This window comes from Neolamprologus multifasciatus, chromosome 6 (genome assembly GCF_963576455.1).
Source record: "Neolamprologus multifasciatus chromosome 6, fNeoMul1.2, whole genome shotgun sequence".
Lineage (NCBI taxonomy): Eukaryota > Metazoa > Chordata > Actinopteri > Cichliformes > Cichlidae > Neolamprologus > Neolamprologus multifasciatus.
In genome coordinates, this window is record NC_140444.1 from 38,995,866 (window position 1) to 39,018,365 (window position 22,500).

The 22,500-nt window shown below is 40.4% G+C and overlaps 1 protein-coding gene and 1 long non-coding RNA gene across 9 annotated transcripts in view; both read right to left on the reverse strand.

The window, feature by feature from the left end:
- Positions 1–22,500, reverse strand: part of tenm3 (teneurin transmembrane protein 3) — a 796,285-nt gene that overhangs the window by 91,603 nt on the left and 682,182 nt on the right. For all 8 annotated transcript variants that reach the window (XM_085163565.1, XM_085163562.1, XM_085163563.1 and 5 more), the window contains 6 exons: positions 12,352–12,471; positions 9,094–9,177; positions 8,235–8,359; positions 3,652–3,907; positions 2,826–2,927; positions 1,497–1,691 (listed from right to left, as the gene is read on the reverse strand). In XM_085163565.1, coding sequence (XP_085019691.1) covers positions 1,497–1,691; positions 2,826–2,927; positions 3,652–3,907; positions 8,235–8,359; positions 9,094–9,177; positions 12,352–12,471 — 882 coding nt within the window. The remainder of the gene's footprint in view (positions 1–1,496; positions 1,692–2,825; positions 2,928–3,651; positions 3,908–8,234; positions 8,360–9,093; positions 9,178–12,351; positions 12,472–22,500) is intronic.
- On the reverse strand, positions 14,609–22,177 carry LOC146517692 (uncharacterized). The gene is made up of 2 exons (XR_014874661.1): positions 19,654–22,177; positions 14,609–19,597 (listed from the first exon to the last, which is right to left on the reverse strand). It is a non-coding gene; the product is annotated as an uncharacterized LOC146517692 (long non-coding RNA).

Consider the following 22,500-nt stretch of genomic DNA (forward strand, 5'->3'; position numbering starts at 1 on the left):
AATCTGAAGGCGACGTGCAGTCACGTGACTGTAGTGATCTGCAGAAAGCCTCTCTACCACACGATGTGCTTCAGCATCCACTGACTCCACTTTGTGAGCTTGTGTAGCTGCATGTGTGAGTCGCTGTCAGTCCCAGTCAATTCCACTTTGTTACTGATGAAGCAATCGAGCCCCGCTCCACTGTTAGGACTCTTATTCTATCTGATACCAGCTGATAATGACGACAGATGGAGGCAAAAACATAAAGCTTTGTCCAGGCGAGAGATGGATCTGCGCTTTCTCAGTTTGATTGTTGGAAACCGAAACTAATGGGAACCAGATGAGGTAACTGTAGCATGTTAGTAAAGCCTAACAGCGCCTTTGTCAGAGAGTTTGGAAACATTAGTCCAAATAGAGTTAAAAGCATCACAGGCAGCCTGTAGCCATGACAGGTCTACACGTGATACTTAAGAGTTTAATATTCTGCACAAGTGTGAGACACGATAAGAACATGCAGAAATAACAATATCACCAAAAAACACAAGAGAAATAATAATTATAATAATAATAGTTGGTAACAGTGTAACCATCACACTCACTAAACGCTGCCTGCACTCTGGGACATGTTTCACAGATAAATCAACTTATGAACAAACAGCCTCTGTTTTCATGTCAGTTGGCTCTCAGTAAGTTTGAGCTCAGAATAAATAGATTTCTTTACTATTTTAGCAAAGAGGAGGAGGAGCTTCTATCCCCAAGCCATCCCAGTCCTAAACCAGAACACGCCCCCTCCTCTCACAGCATCCATTAGTGACGGAGGCGGGGCTTACTCCTAACACATCCCAGCCTGACTCATCTACCAACTTTAACACGCGTTTGCACAATGGACATTTTCAGATTTTCAATTTAAAATTTCCAGGATGTCTATTTTACTTCATTATGTAATTTACCTAATTCACTGACTTACTACACATGATGCCTCCCGTATATATTCATTTAATGTGGAGGAGCCTGTCAGGATACATCTCGCTGCATGTTGCACTCGTATAACGATGCATGTGACAAATGCAGGATCTTGAATCCTGAATCTAAAACAACACAGGGGACTGTCCAACCGTTTGCTTCAGCTGCCTGTCTCCTTGGCGAATGTGGTTGGAGCAGAGACTCAAGACTGTGCCATAAAAATACTCACAAATCTGACATGTACAATTTGAGTTTTAAGATTCCCAGGAATTACATATTCCTACATTTGACCCACTTTGGTGGATGAAAATCTGTCAAATTTGACACAGGTTAGCAGACAACAGTACAGCATATTCTCACTGTGATGTATTTTGAGTCACTTTAGTTAAAGTCATCAAATTTATTGCTGTTATTGCTGAACTGTGACATTTTAAAAGGTTCCCACAGAATTATAGAGGGAACAAAACTGTTTATTAAATCAATAACTTTACACATCAGAGTGGAGTCAACATGTGAAAGTCTTCAGTACTGCGGTGACGCTTTCACACTCTTACCTTCGTCACAGTTCTCTCCCTTATAACCAGTGTTGCAGATGCAGGCGCCCATTATGCAGATACCATGTCCTCCACAGTGGATGTCAATACACTGGTTGGCCGGCACGTCGCACTCGGTACCTTTCCAACCACTGTAGCACTGGCAGCGTCCACGAGAGTACTGACCGTTACCGCTGCACAGCACCGGGCAGGACGCTGCAGCAGACACATGCATGAAGTCACACTTACTAAATCACCCAAAAAAGGCAGTAAGATAACTGAACCCTGAAGTTCCCATCAAGCTATGCACTGTGTAAACAACTAAGATGGATTAAACCCTTTAAGACCTACCATAGAACCAAGTCCGCCAGAGCTTATATTATATGTTTACATGCTGTGGAGCCATTTTTGGGAGCATTTCAAGTTCCAATACATCAATACAACCATTACAGCCTAAATTTTAATAACATGTCTGCATTAAGTGCATAGTAATTACATAAATTGCAAAAAAGTGCAATAAACTACAAAAAAACTGAAAATCGTTTTTGTTTTTTTAACATATATTTCTAGTTAGATAAATTTAAGAGGCTTATCCCTCAAAACTGTAAATACAAAAAAGTTGCACAAAATAGTTTCCCACCACAGGAAATTTATTTTGAGTGTCTTCATAGTTTTATTTTTGAAATACACCAATTTTTATACACTGCAGGAAAAACGAAAATAAATATTATAATGCAAATTTGCAAAAAAGCAGCATATGCATCAAAATAAACTATTTCCAGCAGTGCAATATGAGTCCTAAGCATCCCAGAAACCACACAGACACACACTTCCGGTTTTGGGTAGGTCATGGCAGACATGCGATAGTTCGCGCTGATGTCTAATCCAACATAGGAAGTGTTACAAACAGCTGATGGGATCAGCAAAGCGTGTTTCTGGAATATTATGTTTTTGTTGCTGCAAGTGCTTTTTATGCAGTTTTTACAAAGCTATATGTGGAAGGAAACTGTGACCGAGGACAAGCTGATGGCATAAGATGTAAGTACAACTCCTCCGGTTTCATATGCAAAAAAATTATTGCGCTAGCTCACGTGGTTGCAGAGCTACCGGGATTTAAAAATAGTTGCGCAAAACGGAGCGTGCTGCTCTGACCGGTTTTAAAGGGTTAATATCCAATAAAATGCTATTCAGTTATAAACCTCGTGCCCCATAAATACTTAGTGTAACTTTTCAATTATTCTTGACTGATTAAGGAGCACACTTAACCTCAACAGAGCAGCTGAAAACATGCAAAATATTAAAAGTCTTTGTCGTGGTCAGTGTCGAGGTAGGCGAGGCACAATCGTTTACCTCGAGAGCAGTCGGGCCCCAGGAATCCTGGGAAACAGTGGCAAATCCCCGAGAGACATTCACCGTTTCCATGACAATTGTGAGGACACTCCATAATCGACTCTGATTTAAAGTGGGAGAGAGAGATTATTTAAAGACATACACACACCAAACTGTGTGACTGCTCTTCTGCTATCACCATAGTTACAGCCAATTAGTCCAATCAATGCATCCAATCACCACGACCGCTCTTTCCCTCTCTGCTCTAATTAAAACTGCACACACACGTGCCAGTGAAGGTTTCTCAGCATACTAGTATCACATTAAATATTTGTCATTTATTGAAAATCACAGTTGCAGGTCGCCTCAGTCTCTCCAGGTTTATCTGCCAAATTCATTTATTGTGCCTGCATTTCCCTAAAAAGCCCATTCAAGGTTTCTAGTGTGTTAACAAAGAAAGAATAATCATTTTTACATCGCTAACCCCAACACACAACCAGTTTGGTTAAAAGTAAAACTAGATGAAATGTTGTTGTCATGTCACAGAAAGTTCTGGGCTTGAATCTGTTAGTCAACTGTCTGTATTTTCACTTCAAACTCATTTTTCGAGATAACTTATCAAGGAATCGAATGCAGCTTTACTCAACGTTGCTTCGAGTTGTCTGTCACGTTCCAGATAACTATGAGCTCCAGAACCTGCTTTGATGTTTCTCATTATAATTGTTGTTATTATTATTAACAGTAGATTTCTGTAACAACAAGCTGGCAGCACATACGTTGAGCACGTGCTTTGAAGAGGTGCACTCACTCTTACAGCAACGTCCCAGGAAGAACCAGCACGTCTCACCTATGATGATGGTGTTGTAGGAGACTTGTTCTGTGTTTCGTCCATCATTGTAAAACGCCAGGTGCCAGATTCCGGTGTCCAGGTACTGGATGAACCCAGCCTCGTGCACATTCACCGAGCGGATATGTCGGGGGCCTCCCTCGGACTCTTCTTCGAAAGAACCGGTTAGACGTATGTGTCCTGCGTCGGTGTCACTCAGTGCTCGTTTGTCTTTCGAAATAAGTCGACTACCATCCAACAGTTCCACAAAGTCATACTGGAAAACAAAAAAGCACAATAATGCAAACATTTTATTTTCCCCAAGGGTTAGCCTAAAGTTTCAGCTATGACAATCGAACCACTCGCTCTTTGAGATTTAGAGGTGATGCTCAACATGTCCAGTTGTTGTCACCCTGCACAGTACCTGGATTCTCTGCAAGGACAGCAGTGCAGGTCAGTGTGACACTCGAGTCTTACTGGCTTTATCAGGCAGTGCAGTGAGAACACATCTTACTAGGGAGCATGGTGAACTGTAAGATTTCATATCGCAGAGCTACATTTGGTCAGTCAGCATTTCCCAGCTTGCCATCTGTGGAGCACACCTCCAACCGAAGTCAAACATCAGACCCTTTACAGTGAAGGTCAAAGTTTAGTTAAAGGGAAATCAGAGCTGTCGTCATTTTAATTAATGATTTTTTGTTGTTTTTTTTATTTATTGTCTATTAATTGTAGTTGTATCCATGATGTATTTTAGTTTTATGAAAATTTATGTTGTTGTGGCCATTTTTGTTGAATGTTTATAAAACGCAATTTGTATTCATTTTTGTTTTTTCTTTAAAGTTGTAAGAATATGCTGACCTAGTTTTGTTATGTAAATTTGTAATTCATTTTATTAGAAAAGTTTTTGGAAAGTGATTGGTTTATTGGCTCATGGACCCTCCCATTAATCACGGGATTAAGAGCACCCTGGGGGGGGGGGGGGGGTGGTAAGGATGTTTTTTTTGTTTGCCAAATGTCTGATGGGAACTCGGGAGGGTTAGAAAATGATTTTTTGACCACTTTTGAAGTTGTTAAAGCAAATTAAGTTAACTTTCGTTTAAATTTAAGTTGTAAGAAGTTATTTGGTTGATTTTTGTTTATAATTTTCCACAAAATAAACGACATATGATTTTTTAACAATGGAGTCAGAAGTGCGTTCTAAAACAAACCTCCCGTTGCCACCCACGGCCTTTTCTTGGACTTTTTTAGTGTTGTAAAAGATGTGCATTGTGATTGTGAGCCCAACAAGGGACAATGGTTGAAAATTAGCAATGACTCTAAACTTGTGTGCGTTACATCAGTTTCAGGTTTTGCACTATGTTAGACTGCACTGTCCCTTTTAAATAAAACAATAAAACACAACACACAGGTCAGCCTCGAGTCCTGGCCAGCCGCTCTCAGCCTACGGTCGCCCGCTCATCCCACTGAGCTAAACAATGTTATCACACGGTCTTAGGTGAATCTTAAATATATCACCAATAAAACTCTGAGTAGTCACATGACATAACAGATGTCTATGAAATTCGCTCTGTGTGTAATGGACCATTTCACAACAACAGTAATAGAGAAAACAATGAGTGAGAGCAGACGGGAAAAACTTTACAGGAAGCAAAATCATCTAAAGTGCTGACACTGAGCTGTGTGACTGCGTGGATTAGTCCTCTGACAGAACACAGAGATGTGTCATTGAAGGAATAGTTTAGTGAAGAAGCTTATATTCATTATGGACTGAGAGTAGGGATGGGTATCGTTTAGGTTTTATCCGATACCGGTGCCAAACCGGTACTTTTGAAACGGTGCCGGTGCTTAAACGGTGCTCAAACCGGTGCTCGAACCGGTGCTTAAAGAATGGAGAACACAAGCTTTGTCCCAAAAAACTCTCATGTTCAGCTGTTTTTTTGTAAAAAGATAACAATGTTAGCCTTTTCTGCAGCTATAGGGCATATATGGTATCACTCTTGGCTGGAAGCAGCTTAAACAATGGAAAAAACACAAACTTTGTCCAAAAACCTCTCATGTTTAACTGTTTTCCACTTTTTCTTTGGTCATTTTAGCCTTTTTGTCCAGGGTGAAGGGAGTATCTGCCATCAAACAAGAAGACAGCCGCATGTAGCTATGATGATGTTGGCTAGTTCACCTTACATGCATTAATGTAATAACGTGGTTAGCCTACTCAACGTAAATTAAACACGAACAACATTAAGCTACTCACGCAGAGAAGAACGGCTGCTGCTGCATCATCATCCTCATCATTTCTGCTACACTGGCAGGGCTAGGGGCCAGGACTCTACTCTTCAGCTTTTTGGGGGATGTTGCTAACTCCGGGTCGATAACAGGCACCACACCTGCAGTAGATGCGCTCGGTGTGAGGTCTCGCAGCAAGCTATCAAATACGGCGCATTTCTCGGCTTTTAAAAAAAGACGCTATGCGTCGCCAGGTGTTTCATCGGATTTCAGGTGTTACCTCCTTTCCACAGTATCAGCTTAAAGCACTTGTTGCAGCTGCTGAGTTTGCATCTTTTGCTGTGAAGTACAGCCAGACTTTTGACCGCTTCGTCTTGGACATTTTTAATCTGTAGCTCTGCTCTAAAAGAACGTACGTACCTGGACCCGCCTACTATCCCCGGAAACGTAAAATGATTGGCTACAATTCGAAGTGTATCACATCCCAGGAAAAAAAAGCACCGAAATAAAGCACCGAAATGTGCGCTGCTTTTCGGTCTGGTTACTACCGTTTATGTCAGAACCGGTGCCATCATGGCACCAGATACCGGTACCCATCCCTAACTGAGAGTTATGAAGCACTGGACTCACTTGGAAAGTTGCCTGTGAAATATTTATAACTTGAATCAGAATCAGAGTCGGAGAGCAGCTACCTTAGGCTGCCACTAGGACGGCGCCGGCGTTCCTGTGTTGATTTCATGCGGTTTTCTGAGCATTTTGGAAATTTGTTGAAAGCAGAAAAGTCAGACGAACGAGGGAGGCTGACGACAAACTGTCCTAAATGTTACAGTAGTGAACAGACGTCAGCTGCAGCCACTGATTCAGTCAGATTTCATTTTGAGGCGTAAAGATAAAAACAGCAATATCGTCTCAGCTGGAAACATTTCTTTGCTGCATCATGTCGTCCTTTGCCTACAAAATCTCATCCCAGGGTCATGACCTACATTACCATGGCAACTATTGCACACATACACCACAATTAAATGAGTCAGCTCTGGATGCTGAATGCATAACAGCTTCTAACCCTTCTGACAGACGCCCCTTTCATCTGTATTTACATTATAGATGAATGTTCCTCTCAGACGTGACAGAGCATAAACAGAAACACATGATGTGTGCCACCGCGAAAGACAAAGCTGATTCTGATGCGTGGGGTCCGTTACCTGCTCTCATTTACTGTTTGATGGTTTGATTTTAACCTGAGATTCTGGCGTTTCTGACAAAATAAGTTTATATTTAAAAGTCGATTCAGGATTTAATGAATCGATATCGCTTTATTCAAGCGTATATTCAAACGTACACACAAAGGACTACAGGACGACTACAGCACCACGGCCAATCACAGAGGTCCCGCCCCTGACTATCTCTGATTGGCACACACGATAGGGTTTTTTTTACTGGAACAGCTGGTTGCACTGGTGCTACCAAGGATTTTTTTTTAGTCGCACCATTGAAATATTTGGTCGCACTCACGAGCCCTGAATGTTATTAACGATGAAAGGCTGACATAGAGGCACAGAGGATATATTAGCAGTCTCTTAAAAGTCAATGCTGACTGCCAAATGGCAAAAGTTAACTTCAGTGGTAAAAACTTTAACCTATGTCATAGCATGACAACGTGGAAATCACTCAGGTGTCATTTTCTATCACTGCTGTTTGAATACAATACAATTTTATTTATATAGCACATTTAAAAAACCACAGGTATGCCAAAGTGCTTCACAGAGTTAAGTACAAATACAAATATAAAGCACAAAATACAAATAAAATATACTAACAGTGACATAACTAACCAATAATACACCAGGCATAGTAGGCACCAGTGAAGCCCACACACAATGCTGAAGGTTAAAACATTATAAACATTAACAAAGTGATAAAGATAAGTTCCAGTACACTAAAAATGCGAGCTGTAGGAGGCGGGGAAAGCAAGGCCAAACAAATACGTTTTTAACCGAGATTTAAAAGATGAATTGAATCAGACGCCTGAATAGCTAGGGGGAGGTTATTCCAGAGGTAGGGTGCGACAGCGGCGAATGCGCGGTCTGGTCTTGAGCCGAGATCTAGGTCGCACCAGGAGCATTTGTCCTGCTGATCTAAATGCTCTCCCAGGGGTATAAAAGCTGAGGAGATCCGTAAGCTAGCTGGGCGCGGTGTTATTTATGATTTTAAAAGTGAGCAATAAGATTTTAAAATCAATACGAAATTTAATCAATGATTAAAGCTACACATTACTTCATTAGTACTTCAAATGGTGGAAATATCACTTCATGCACTGTTTCCACTCTCCAATATGTTGGTGCAGTAAAGTAGTCCTGGTAACATCTGCATTCGCGTGTTACCTGTGTATGTGATGGTGGTAGGCCTTTGCGTCCATACACACCAACAAGAGCATCTCTCTGCACGGAAATGTTGAATTTCAGGAACTGTGGTTGGTCGATATACAGCTGGGACCTCCAAAACACACCTTGAATAAAGAAACAGAACAACATTAACGTCAGTGATTTCAATATTAACACCCCCCAACTGACTTTCAGAAACGGCGCCTTCTCAGTGTTAGTGGTCTTTATAAAAACAGTGTGATGTGTTATTCATTTCCCATCAACTGTGTGTGGTGTTGTAGCACAACAAGTTACTACTGCATCTTATTCGTAAATATGTGGCAAATGAATTCATTTCAAGAAAGCCGTTTAACCTTTAAGGCTTATTACTGTGACACTCTCGAAAATAATGTCAAAAGTGAAAACCAGTAAACAAAACTGGTGATTTCATTTGCAGTGCTACAGATGCAGAGTTCATCACATGTGGAATATTTATAACTCCATCCTCACAATCTAGATAATGAATGTCTTTGGACTGAAGCCAGAGAACCCGGAGAACCCACGCAAAGGCCCCGGGCAGGTGTGGGTATTGAACTCAGGACCTTCTTGCTGTGTGTAACAGTGCTAATCGCCTCTGTGCTGCCTTGTTTACAAGTATAATTATTATAATATGATTATGTTCCTCTTTGTAGTAGATTTAAGTAACTCAGCTGAATTGTTAGAATCTCACTGATAACAGAAACATGTGAAACACAGAACGATTCCACTGCACGACGTAAGAATCCTACGAGTTGGCGTGGGGTGTTGGAAATGTTACACTGAGTTTACAGAGTATTAATCACAGCAGATCCCGACACATGTGCATTTGTGCACAGCTCACCTGGAGGTATATCTTGTATGGCTCGTCTCCCCACATCCACCTCTCCTGTGTCTATGGTGTTGTTCTCTAGAAAAAGCATCTTACCTGCAGAAGGAAAAACACATCAAACTGAATCCACGAGATGCTCTAAAAGCCACCATCATGGCTACGTAGGAAGAACACAGTCCATCATCGACATCGGAGATAACACCAGTGCTTGTTAGATAGCTAACAGACACTGGAGACAGGTTACATTGGCTGTGTTCACTACAGAAAATTCACTGCAGAAGAAATGATTATGTTCGGTCAGTTGAAAACATTCCCCAAGTGAACATATAATAACACTCATAGTGTCTGTGAAGGTTCTCAGTCATCCAGGTCATCGCAGTCAAAGGAGCTTGCAAAGAAAAGCGTCTGGACTTCTTTAAGATGCTTGAAGACGTTTCACCTTCATCCGAGAAGCTTCTTCAGCTCTAAGGTCAATAACACTCATTTCTTACAGGTTAATTAAGGTTTTCTTTTGAGTGCAAAGCCACAAAAGAAAACAAAAGCTGAAAGTGTCGGCACTCAGTGTTTCCGTCAGGTGGACATGAAACGCTTACATGGCTGATCCCCGTGGTTAACACTTATACATGTCAATGGTAGTTGGGCTGGTTCTTTTCTACTCTTGTAGAGCAGGTTGTGTAAGCACCTTGGATGCTTTATACAACCTGCCTCGTTCACTTCTGCTATGTTTTTCTGTGCTTTCTATCCAACATTCAGCCTCCAGGAAACACAACCAAGAGCAACTTGGGGTTAATATGTTGCTCAAGGATGTTTGGCACACAGACTCGAGCAGCCAGGAGTTGAACCACCACCACTGTTTTGATTAGTAGATGACACGTTCTTCCTCCTGACCTATACCCCATACCTCACACAGAAACTCCAGTGTATGTCGTCCTTTTAAGAGGGTAAAGAATAATCCCCAACAAAAATCTGCAGGTATAACATCTGGAACAATGAACCTGGAACACCTACCACACAAACCATTAAAGAAAAGACTGGGAGGGCCATAACAACAAGGACAAACGTCAATGATCCATGTTTTATAGAATCTAACCTTAGCTTACTAAAAGTTGACAGAATGTGTTTTACTGTAATGGACTGGATTATGAGTTGACTTGGTTGTTGGGTTATTAATGTTATTTCAGAACTGCCACACTGTTAAGGCAAAGACGCCCTTAAACCTGCAACAATGTGATTTACTGAATGTCCCTGAATGTGTCAGTCGTGCACTGTGACATTAACACTAACTGATGCTGAGAAAAGGTTCCTTCACACAAAGGAGTCATGGCACATACACCTGTTTGTGTTTCTTTAGCTTCAGTGTAGTTTGCAGAGAGTAAAGCTAGAGTGTGTTCTCAGGTGTGTCAAGATGTGTGAGTGTGAATATTTACCTGTGATATGCATTAGCTACGCTGATATGACATGCTGCATATAACACAAGTGTTCAACTCAAAGACACAAACTATGATTTCTTATGTGAGAAAGATTCCCACCCCTGATATTTCTGTAGTTCTCCTCACTCTTCCTGTGTATAACAGCTAACACACAGGAGTGGAGATCTGCTGTCTAATAGAATAGAATAGAATAGAATAGAATTCAACTTTATTGTCATTGCACATGCACAGGTACAGGGCAACGAAATGCAGTTTGCATCCATCCAGAAGTGCTTTTAGTGATATAGATATATTACAATATATATTAGCAATAATATAGATATGTAAGTATATTACAGAAATGGGTCTATTATGGTATGTTATAATGTACACGGTATGAAGTATGTTATGAATATGCTATAACTATAAGTATGTACAGGCTGTAGTGAGTACAAGCTATGTACAGGCTATAAATATGAAAAAAACTATACAGAAATCTGAGACATACAGTTATACAGAAATGTGAACTATGCGGGTTATAAACAGTTGTAGGATTAAAAATGATCGTATGTACAGAATGATTATTTACACAGAACTATACAGTAGTGCAGTTAAGATAAGTGAGATATGTGGATAATTTCTACAGAGGCTATAAAGTGCTGGTGATTGTGAGTGGTGGTTCAGTCCATGTTATTATTGTGTGTTTGAGGGTACGGTTGTCCATTGTGTGTGTGTGTAGGTGGTTGTGGGTGTGTGTATGTCCAGTCCATGAATTTAACGTGGGTCAGATACCCACTGCCATTTAACTCATTCTTTGCCTAAATCATTTAAACCTGCTTAACTCTTTCTTTCTTTTCTTTAACATTATCTGTGACTTGTTTTCGACTCACATCCCTGCACATATTTCAACTGTTGTAAGTTTAAAGTTTGGGGTCAAACTTTTGCCAGCAGAAAGGAAACATTTACAGTTTTTCTCTGTTTCCAAACAACGATTTCAGAGCCCTCATAGCTTTCAGTAAACATCCTCCAACAGTCGGTGTGTGCTGCTGTTATCTCGCTCATTTTAAGTTTTATTCAGCACTGCTTTGTGGTTGTGAACAGAAGGGATGAGCAGCGAGAAAAAGAAAAGAAAGAATTGGGAAAAAAAGGCAAGAAAAGCTGAGAAAATGAAGACATGAAACTAAAAGAGTCTGACAGGCAGACAAAGAGAGCGAATAACCACAGAACAGAAAAGCTGCACGTTTAACAAAAGCGTGACTGGCAGGGTGAGGTCAGCAGCCGTGGCTTTTGTCCCACATCTCTGTTACCTGTTACAATGATTTTTCTTTTACAATACTTCTCTGGTTTCTTTGCAATGCTGTTAGTCACTGCCTTCAAAATAGGTTTTCAGCACTAAAAGTAAGTTCAGACTGCATAACTTAAAAACAAAGCATGTTATTGATGTGAAAATCTGTTTGGTTTGTATCTGGTTGCTTTGAGTTGTACTGTCCACTTCCTGTTTTCTGCCTTGAGTCCAGAGGGACTCAGAGGAGGGTCACTACATCTCCATCTTTAAAAAAGCCAGTTAAGGGTGTTGTTCAAGTCCAACTCAGTGTGTGTGTGTGTGTGTGTGTGTGTGTGCCTGCCAAGCATCAAAGTGATATCAAACATCAGACTGAAAAGGGCTGGAGAGAAACCCTAACCTCTGAGTGTGAGTGGCAGATTATAATATGTGGTAAACTCTGAAGCTGGGCTCCTGCGTTCAGCTCTTAGCTTTATGTTTCTTGCCTCACTGCACCACCAGCCTTGAACCTTTCCACAGCTTTTATTGCTTTTAATGTCAAAAGAAAGGGAAGGAAAAATTCTTTAAGCAGGGACTCACTGTTGTCTGTAGACACTATAAATGTGTTGGGTGTTGTGTCTCTTCCTCCACCTCCATTTTCAAAGGCTCCGTATCCCTCACTCTCCTGAAGCTGCCAGTTTAGACCAAACAGGTGCATGGCTGCAAAGAGGAGCAGACGAACAGGGAGGCAAAATGTTTAGTGTTCAACAGTAATCTATTAGACACTCAAATATGCAAGCAAACACCAGTCTAACCATTCGCTCACCTCCACACACACACATAAACAAGCATCTACAGTCGGGCAGGTGTGTGTTTGTGTTAAAGCATCAGACAACTTTAGACATCAAGCTCATCTCCTGCTGCATCCCAGTTGAGAAATAAGAAGGATAAAAAGTGAAACGAGTATCCACCAGCTACAGAAACATCCACAACCACACAGCTCATCACAGATCTCAGCTCAAACTGTTGTTCACTCCTACAGGATAAGGAGCCTCAGAATTATGTTGTAACAAAATGAGCAAGCGTGTCACATGTTTCAGATCACAAACAAACCGGACTAACACCAGTAAATACAACATGCAGTTTTAAATGAAAATCAGATTTATTAAGTGAAAAACAATGGACCTGAACCTGTCTGGCCCTGTGTGAAAAAAGAATTGCCCAATAATAAGCTGTGCTGCTGGCAGCGAGATGAGTAAGTAAGTGTTTGCGATATGGATTTCTCACATCCCTGTGGAGGAATGTTGTCCATGTCGTCTTTATAGAATTCTTTCTATAAAATTGGAGGGTTATGAGAACAGCCTGTTTAAGGTCACGCCCGGTCATCCAGATCCTGAAGCAGCAAAGCAAGAGCAGCCCATCATACTACGACCACCATATTTGACCTTTTTATGGAATGCTGTTCATTTTGCACCACATGTAACAGGATGCAAACCTTTCAAAATGTTTAAATATTATGCCATAATTCCACAGAATAGTTTCCAAAAAGTCTTGTGGATCATGAACACGTCTGTGTGTTCCTTTAGTCAGCAGAGGTTTGTTCTGGGTTCTTTGATGTTGGTCTGGGTACTTTGATTTTGGTCTGGGTTCCTTGATGTTGTTCTGAGTTCTTTGATGTTGTTCTGGGTTCCTTGATGTTGTTCTGAGTTCTTTGATGTTGTTCTGGGTTCCTTGATGTTGTTCTGGGTTCTTTGATGTTGGTCTGGGTTCTTTGATGTTGTTCTGGGTACTTTGATGTTGTTCTAAGTTCTTTGATGTTGTTCTGGGTTCTTTGATGTTGTTCTGGGTTCCTTGATGTTGTTCTGGGTTCTTTGATGTTGGTCTGGGTTCTTTGATGTTGTTCTGGGTTCTTTGATGTTGGTCTGGGTTCTTTGATCTTGTTCTGGGTTATTTGATGTTGGTCTGGGTTCCTTGATGTTGTTCTGAGTTCTTTGATGTTGTTCTGAGTTCTTTGATGTTGTTCTGGGTACTTTGAAGTGTTCTGGGTTCTTTGATGTTGTTCTGGGTTCTTTGATGTTGTTCTGGGTTCTTTGATGTTGGTCTGGGTTCCTTGATGTTGTTCTGAGTTCCTTGATGTTGTTCTGGGTTACCTGATGTTATTCTGGGTTCTTTGATGTTGTTCTGAGTTCTTTGATGTTCGGGGTACTTTGATGTTGTTCTGGGTTCCTTGATGTTGTTCTGGGTTCTTTGATGTTGTTCTGGGTTCTTTGATGTTGTTCTGGGTACTTTGATGTTGTTCTAGGTTCTTTGATGTTGGTGTGGGTTCTTTGATGTTGTTCTGGGTTCCTTGATGTTGTTCTGAGTTCTTTGATGTTGTTCTGGGTACTTTGAAGTTGTTCTGGGTTCTTTGATGTTGTTCTGGGTACTTTGATGTTGTTCTGGGTACTTTGATGTTGTTCTGGGTTCTTTGATGTTGGTCTGGGTTCCTTGATGTTGTTCTGAGTTCCTTGATGTTTTTCTGGGTTCCTTGATGTTGTTCTGGGTTCTTTGATGTTGTTCTGAGTTCTTTGATGTTGTTCTGGGTTCCTTGATGTTGGTCTGCGTTCCTTGATGTTGTCCTGGGTACTTTGATGTTGTTCTGGGTACTTTGATGTTGTTCTGGGTTCCTTGATGTTGTTCTGGGTTCTTTGATGTTGTTCTGAGTTCTTTGATGTTGTTCTGGGTTCCTTGATGTTGGTCTGCGTTCCTTGATGTTGTCCTGGGTACTTTGATGTTGTTCTGGGTACTTTGATGTTGTTCTGGGTTCCTTGATGTTGGTCTGGGTTCCTTGATGTTGTCCTGGGTACTTTGATGTTGTTCTGGGTACTTTGATGTTGGTCTGGGTTCTTTGATGTTGTTCTGGGTTCTTTGATGTTGTTCTGGGTACTTTGATGTTGGTTCTTTGATGTTGGTTCCGGGTTATTTGATGTTGGTTCCGGGTTATTTGATGTTGGTCTGGGTACTTTGAGGTTGTTCTGGGTTCTTTGATGTTGTTCTGGGTTATTTGATGTTGATCTGGGTTCTTTGATGTTGTTCTGGGTTATTTGATGTTGGTCTGGGTTCTTTGATGTTGATCTGGGTTCTTTGATGTTGTTCTGGGTACTTTGAGGTTGTTCTCGGTTCTTTGATGTTGTTCTGGGTTATTTGATGTTGTTCTGGGTACTTTGAGGGCTTGATTATTGTTTGAAAGCTTTGTTTTGGATTTGTTTGAGTTATCTTAGTTTAATAGTAAAATGTGTTTTATGACCTCAAACATATACAACAACAAAAGAAAGAAATCAGGACGGGGACAAACACTTTTTCTTAGCACTGTATTTTCATCTTTTATTTCATTGTTCCAGTTTCTGTTTGTTTCAGAGGGTTTAGTCCTCCTGCGTCTTTCCCCCTCTGTTATAGAATTTTATGCCTTTCCCTGTTAATGGTTATTTAGCACCTGTTTTATTTTTGTAGTTTATTTACCCCCAATGCCTTGCATTTATTAGCTGAAGCTATTTTTTTCTCCCCTTGTGAAACATTTTGTTATTTGGATTTTGTGTTTTCTTCCTCATTTTTTAAATACAGATAGTTTTTTGTTTTATTTCAGCCTGTCTCAGGGTTCCTTTACCTGTAACCGTTGTCTTGTTGGCCATCTCATTGTGTTGGACTTGCCAAACAATTCAAAACATCCTAGTACACAGGCAACAGTTTTTCAATTCAACAAAAGTCTGTAAAGATGACTTCTAGATTTAATCATAGACATAAAAAAGTTGTAAAGTTGTTATGTATCTGACGAAATCCGTAGTGCGGGATTAATTTGATCCAAATCAAAATACTTTTTCTATCATCAAGCCCAGAGATAATCAGATGTCTGTCTGAAAGGAAACCCACACTCAGCCAGACACATAAACTGTTTTTACAGTATCTCAGTTATCTTTTCATCTCCAATAAGTATGATGCACATGAACATGGAGTGCTATTTATAAAACACTTCACATTTTTGATTGACAGCTTTATTTTGAACAAATATAAATAAAATGAAAAACAAAATACATTTAAAAATAAAAAAGAAAGCAGAAGTTATAAAACACACAAACAAACATTAAGTTCCCATCAATAACTCTATCTACATGCTCCAAATGGAGAATGACGAATTTATCTACTCTTTTTAATATTAGTTAATAATTTACCAATTATGGTAAATGGACTGGTTCTTATATAGCGCTTTTCTACTCATCTGAGCATCTGAGCACTCAAAGCGCTTTACACAACTTGTGCATTCACCCATTCAGACCCATTCGCACAAGCACATCTTTCTAAGTGCTTTCTAGATAACATTCACACACATTCATACTCCGATGGATGCATCGGAGAGCAATTTGGGGTTAGTATCTTGCCCAAGGATATTTGGCATGCAGACTAGGGGAAGCCAGGAATCGAACCACCAACCTTCCGATCAGTAGATGACCTGCTCTACCACCTGAGCTACAGCCACCCCAAATTAGTGTTCATAATCTAGACACACATAAAACACTATCACACTTTGTGATTAAGCTGCCTCTAAATCTTTGTACCTTGTAAAAACAGTCTTTGCCTGTGTTTTCTAAGCACTTTGACATCCACAGCTTATCTTGATGTTTGTGTTTTCCCCTAAATAGCTTGATTGGATAATTTGTTAAGACACAATAATGTAAATACCAACAATGTTATAACAAATGTATCATTCACATCTTTTTCATTATTTATTTCACTTCTAGTCTCATTGCACATTCAGAGCACTTTTTATTACAAGCCACATTTATTCAAACTTAAACAGCACTTTGTGTCTGTCAAGCTCACCAACAAACAACAACTTTGAGCTTCAGTATGTCCAAGGACACTTTAACTCTCACACAGGACCAGGTAAAGACTAAACCGCTGACCTTCCAACTGGCAGATTGTTCTAGCTTCTGAGCTACAGCCACCACATCACTGCTTCAGACTACATATCACATTTAACACTTCATATATTTAGTTAGTTAGAGGATCAATAGGGGGTCCATGTCCCTCTTTCGGACACTCCCATAGGGCTTAAATCTGGGACTCGCAGCCAATTGCTCTTAGAACTGAAGAAGCTTCTGGGATGAAACGTCTTCAAGAAAACTTACAGAAGTTCAGACGATTTTCTTTCCAAGCTCCTTGGGCTGAACAACACCTTCATCACAAAATACAGGTAGCTGCTTTAAAAACAGAAAGGTTAACAACTAATATAATCTGTTGATATATCCTGTGTGACAATCTTAAGCCAATTTTTTTCCAGAGCTATTTTTTTCTAGGATCAACATTATTGTGACATATGGCATTGTTCTAATAGCAAAGCTCCACCTCTATAATGTCTCTACTGTCTGGAACTTAAAAGAATTCGTGAATATCTGATTTCTGCACTCTCTCACTGTAATACGTATTACAGTGAGAGAGTTGTGTCAAGGACCAATTACTGATTTAACATGGCAACATTTATTGAGAGAAACCCCTGCTGTGGATCCTCCTACGACGCCCAACACACACTAATGCAGTTATTCTGCACACACATAGACAACCATCTGCCTCATTAAATTAGAGCCCTGCTGTGCTAGCCTGTTACCCACAACCCCTCATAGTGAGGCCATGAGCAAAGGGTCATGGGAGAGTGCTGGCTAATCAACAGCAGCCTGAATGTGCATGTGTCGGCGTCTGTGTGAGTCATAAGGTAAGAGGATAATGGCGAGGGCAACGATCATGCGAGAGCGAAAAACCAGCAGAACAATCTTGTGGATTTAAAGGTAGATTCAATTTAAAAACTATACATTCATCCATCACATGGTGTCAACAGCTTTCTGCTACCAAATATTTCATATTATTTAGATATTTTATATTACCTTTGTGGAACTATCAACATAATGAGAAGAGTGCAATAGAAACTCCATTGTGGAAAAATCTGCAGCATGAAAAAGACTGACTACCCCTGTCTGCGCCCAGTTCAGCCCACCCACAGTGACAGCGTCCACGCTGTCTCACCTCTAATGTCCAGAATATTTACAGAGGAAAACATTTAACTGCTTGGTCTGTTGTAGTCACAGTGCTGTACGCTCATGGGAAGCTGGTTAAAATGAGCAATCCCCTCAGGTCAGTGCTCAGAATGTATAACAACTCTATGTCAGCAGGTGTGAGCACTTTCTCAGGAAGCGTAGTAAGCTTCAGTTTACTTCTGAATCTTCTCCAATTAAGTCTTTATCACTGTGTCCTCTGAAATCAAGGCTCTGTCGTTTAGCTGTCGTATGCATGGTCAGGCCTTCTTGGCAGTTTCTTTGTTTTTTAAATCCTGTTCTGTTTGGCAGCATTTGCAATCAGAATTATGATCTGGATGCACAATGTGCCAAAAACATTTTGCTTTTCCAAGATTTTATAAATTCTCTAGAGGCTCCTCTTTTTATTTTATCTGTTTATTGATTGATTTCTATCAGTGTTCTTCCAGTCACTACATTATATGTATAATATAATGTAATATAATAAGACAATGTAATAATATATTGGCTTCCCTTCATTGGCTTCCTGTTAAATCCAGAATTCAAAATCCTGCTACTCTCATACAAAGTCTTAAATAATCAGGCCCCATCTTATCTTAATGACCTTGTAGTACCATATCACCCTATTAGAGCACTTCCCATGATGCACTGGGTCTTTCTTCTTCAGTCACTATGTATTAACAGACCTCTCTGCATTGAATCATATCTGTTATTAACCTCTGTCTCTCTTCCACAGCATGTCTTTATCCTGTCTTCCTTCTCTCACCCCAACCAATCACAGCAGATGGCCCCGCCCCTCCCTGAGCCTGGTTCTGTTGGAGGTTTCTTCCTGTTAAAAGGGAGTTTTTCCTTCCCACTGTCGCCAAAGGTCTTGCTCATAGGGGGTCACATGATTGTTGGGTTTTCTTCTGCATGTAGTATTGTAGGGTCGACCTTACCATATAAAGCATCTTGAGGTGACTGTTGTTGTGATTTGGCGCTATATGAATATAATTGAATTGAAAACTGACAATGTCTAAGCTGACAGGAAGAACAGAAAAAAGGGAAGTTAGGAGAAAATATAATAAAAGGATAGCACACAAATAGAAATGCACAATGTAATGTACCAATGCTGCATCTCTAATAAAAACAAAAGGAAAAAGAACATATAGCACCTGAGACGCAGAAATATGAAAATGCTCAGAAACATAAATCACCAATCTTCTTGTTGGTGTGTGTGTGTGTGTGTGTGTGTGTGTGTGTGTGTGTGTGTGTGTGTGTGTGTGTGTGTGTGTGTGTGTGTGGGTGAGAATGACTTCACTGTGAGGGCTAACTGTTTTTAAACCAGAAGATACCCACAGAGAAGTCTCATGGAGAGCTACAGGCTGAGCCCCTGCAGGCTGAGCTATAGACGCCTGTTTTGCCCCTTGTACTACCTACAGATACTCACGCTGAAAATCAAGACGAAGAAATTATGGAACTTGGCAGCCAAAAACTTCACTGTAACACAAAACAGTACTCAGTGATTTGTGTGGCCCCCATGTGCAGCATAAGGGCTCCGAATGAGATGACAGACGCCATCCTGGGTGTGGGGAGGGTTCTCCTCTCAGGGGATCTGGACCTGGGCATCAATGAGCTGCCTGCATGCTCACATGAAATAGTCATTCACCAGGAAGAACCTAGGACCGACTCTACCAGTGTAGGGTCTGACAATGGATCCAAGGAGTACAGCCGGGACCTGATGGAAGTCAGGGTGCCATTAAGTAGCCTGCAGAGGTCTGTGCATGTGTGGCCCTTCATGGCTGTGCCTCCCCAGAACATTATGCTGAATGAAGGCAGCAGAACGTTCTCCATACCATTGCACATTTGCAACATGTGCTCAGGGTGTACCTGCAAAAAGCACAGGGTGCCCATGGTGGGCCTGCCAATTCCTGTATTCTATGGCAAATGCCAGTAAGCCTCCATTGTGCCAGACAGTGTTCACAGAGCCCACTAGAGGACGCTGAACCCTCAGGCTTTCCTCAGGAGCTTTTGGTTGGAGACATTCACACCAGTTGGAGGTTATTTTGTAGGGCTCTGTTCCTCGTTGCACAAAGGAGCAGATACTTCTGCTACAGGACTGCACCTGTACAGTTACCTGTCCAGCTATCCTAGAGTTACTGCCTGTTTCCTGAAATCTCCTCCAGGCCCTTGAGACTGAGATGGTAGCAAAATGTCAATATTGATGTGCTATCCTGGAGGTTTTGGACTACCTGCACATCCTTTCTAGAGTCCAGGTTTAGGGGGTGACTATAGCTCAAGAGGTAGGTCGTCTATTAATTGGAAGGTTGATGTTTTTATCTCTGAATGCCAAATATCCTTGGGCAAGATACTAACTCCATGTTGCTCTCCATTGCATCCACTGCAGTGTGAATGCACGTGAATGTTAAATAGAAAGAAAGTGCTTGTATGAAAGGGCGAATGAGGCATAAAGCGCTTTAAGTGGTCAGGTAAAGTAGAAAAACACTATACAAGGATTAGTCCATCAGTCCAAGTATCGCCTTACGCTACCAAAGTGACCGTAGCCAAATGCAAAACTAGTATAAAAAAAAAAAAAGTGTCAGTGGACCACCTGTGAAACTTGTTTTGGGGGTTGGTCTCATTGCGGTGAATGCTCCTGTAGTTTCTTACATTTCAGGTTTTTCCTTTATAGTTTCTTCATAGTTGTGACTAATATATCTAATACTTGTATTGATAAACTATGTATTGATAGATTGTGTACCGGGCAGCATCAGTGCAGAGACGCCAGCAGGAACAACAAACTGAATCACAAAGTTGGAACCATCAGAGTCAGTGAGTACCAGGAGGTCACTGAACAAGCTACAAACTGCTCTCCATCAGGGACAGCTGATGAGACGCTCCACACTACCGAGGCTACAGAGCTCAGACTGGTTCAACCTGCTTCAGGTGATCATTCCTGTCTCTATAAAACTGAATAATAACTTCACTCTGTGGCAGATGAAAGATGAATGTGACAAATATGATTCCACCCACCTGTTTTTTTAAATTTATAGTGCACGTGTTATTTATTAACACAAAGTCTAACACTCTTACACAACAGTTTTTTAACTTAAAATTTATTTTGTTCTTTCACTGGTGTGTATATATGTTGTTTACTGTAGACTCCATCCATGCGTTGTCTCATCTGTTTCTGAGTTTCTTCTGAGTGAAGCTGAACTCAGCTTTCCCAGAAATGTGGCCAATCACAGTTAATTCATTATTAACAAGGAGGGTCGGGACGGTCCCTTCAATTAAAATATTATAGAAAGATTACATTTTTTGTATGTACTTAGGTTATCTTTATATAATTTTAACATTTGTTTGATGACTTGAAATATTTAAGTGTCATGAATATGCAAAGAATTCCAAAGTCAGGCCTCTGGGAAAATACTTTTTCACAGCACTGTGTCTTCCCTGGCTTCACACTCACTTTTTGTCATTCCTTAGTTCAGACAGGAAGTTTATTTTCCCACCTTATGACATTTATTTCTTAAAAAGCGTTCTTCTTTCCGCCTTGTATCTCAGATCACAGCGTGGTCCTGCCTGCCACCCACTCCTGCTCAGCTATGCAGGACTGTGGTTGCTGTTACTGAAACTTTTCTGAAATGGCTCTAACCTCGCCTAATGTGACATTTAGCAAATAAACTCAACGTAATCAAACTGTTACTCAGTATGACGTTAGCTTGTAAGTTATGTTGTTGTTTAGCCATCTCTTGTCAGCTGACAATAACAACGTGCGACAATATTGAGATTAAATGCATCATGATCAAGTAGGTCTTGTTCTGTTACACCCCTAACTGCAGTTCAGGAGTGAGGCTTAATGTGACGAGGAAAAGGATGAGAGGGATGAGAAGGGGAGTAGTGGTGAAGGAGGTGAAGAAGATGAGAAAGAAAAAGCCAGAGAAAATGAAAATACATGTAACTGTTTTAAATGGTCAGATATTGTTTGTAACTACAAAGTACTACGAGTATCAGGGCCACACGAAGAAACACAGATATCACCGAGCATTCTGAGAATAAAGCTGAAAGATTAAAGTCGTAATTCTATTTCGAGAAAAACGTCAAAATGTGGACATTACAGTCGCTCCCTCCCCCGACCCCTCCCCACCCACCAACACCACACCGCCCACAAAGCCAGTGGCGAGGGATCTACATGTCCAAGGACCGTCTGAGCTTCAGCTGTAATTGCTTTAGTTCTATTGTGGGAATCAATGACCTTTGGAAAAGAACAACTCCCCTCTGACTCTGTTTTTTCTCTTCTTCCTTCTTGCACACAATCTAACAAGGAGTAAATTGCTTTGACAGTTTGAAAGTGTTGCAGGGGAGAAAGAAAAGCACTGAAGGGGTTTTTATGATATATCTATATCTATATATATATATATATATATATATATATATATATATATATATATATATCTATATATATCTATATATATATATATATATAGATATATATAGATATATATATATATATATATATATATCTATATATATATATATATATATATAGATATATATCTATATATATATATATATATCTATATCTACCGTGTAATCCATTTATTTCAACAAAGTAACTGTATTCTAAATACCACCTTTTTAAACGGTAACTGTAACGGAATACAGTTACTCATATTTTGTATTTTAAATACGTAACGGCGGTACATGTATT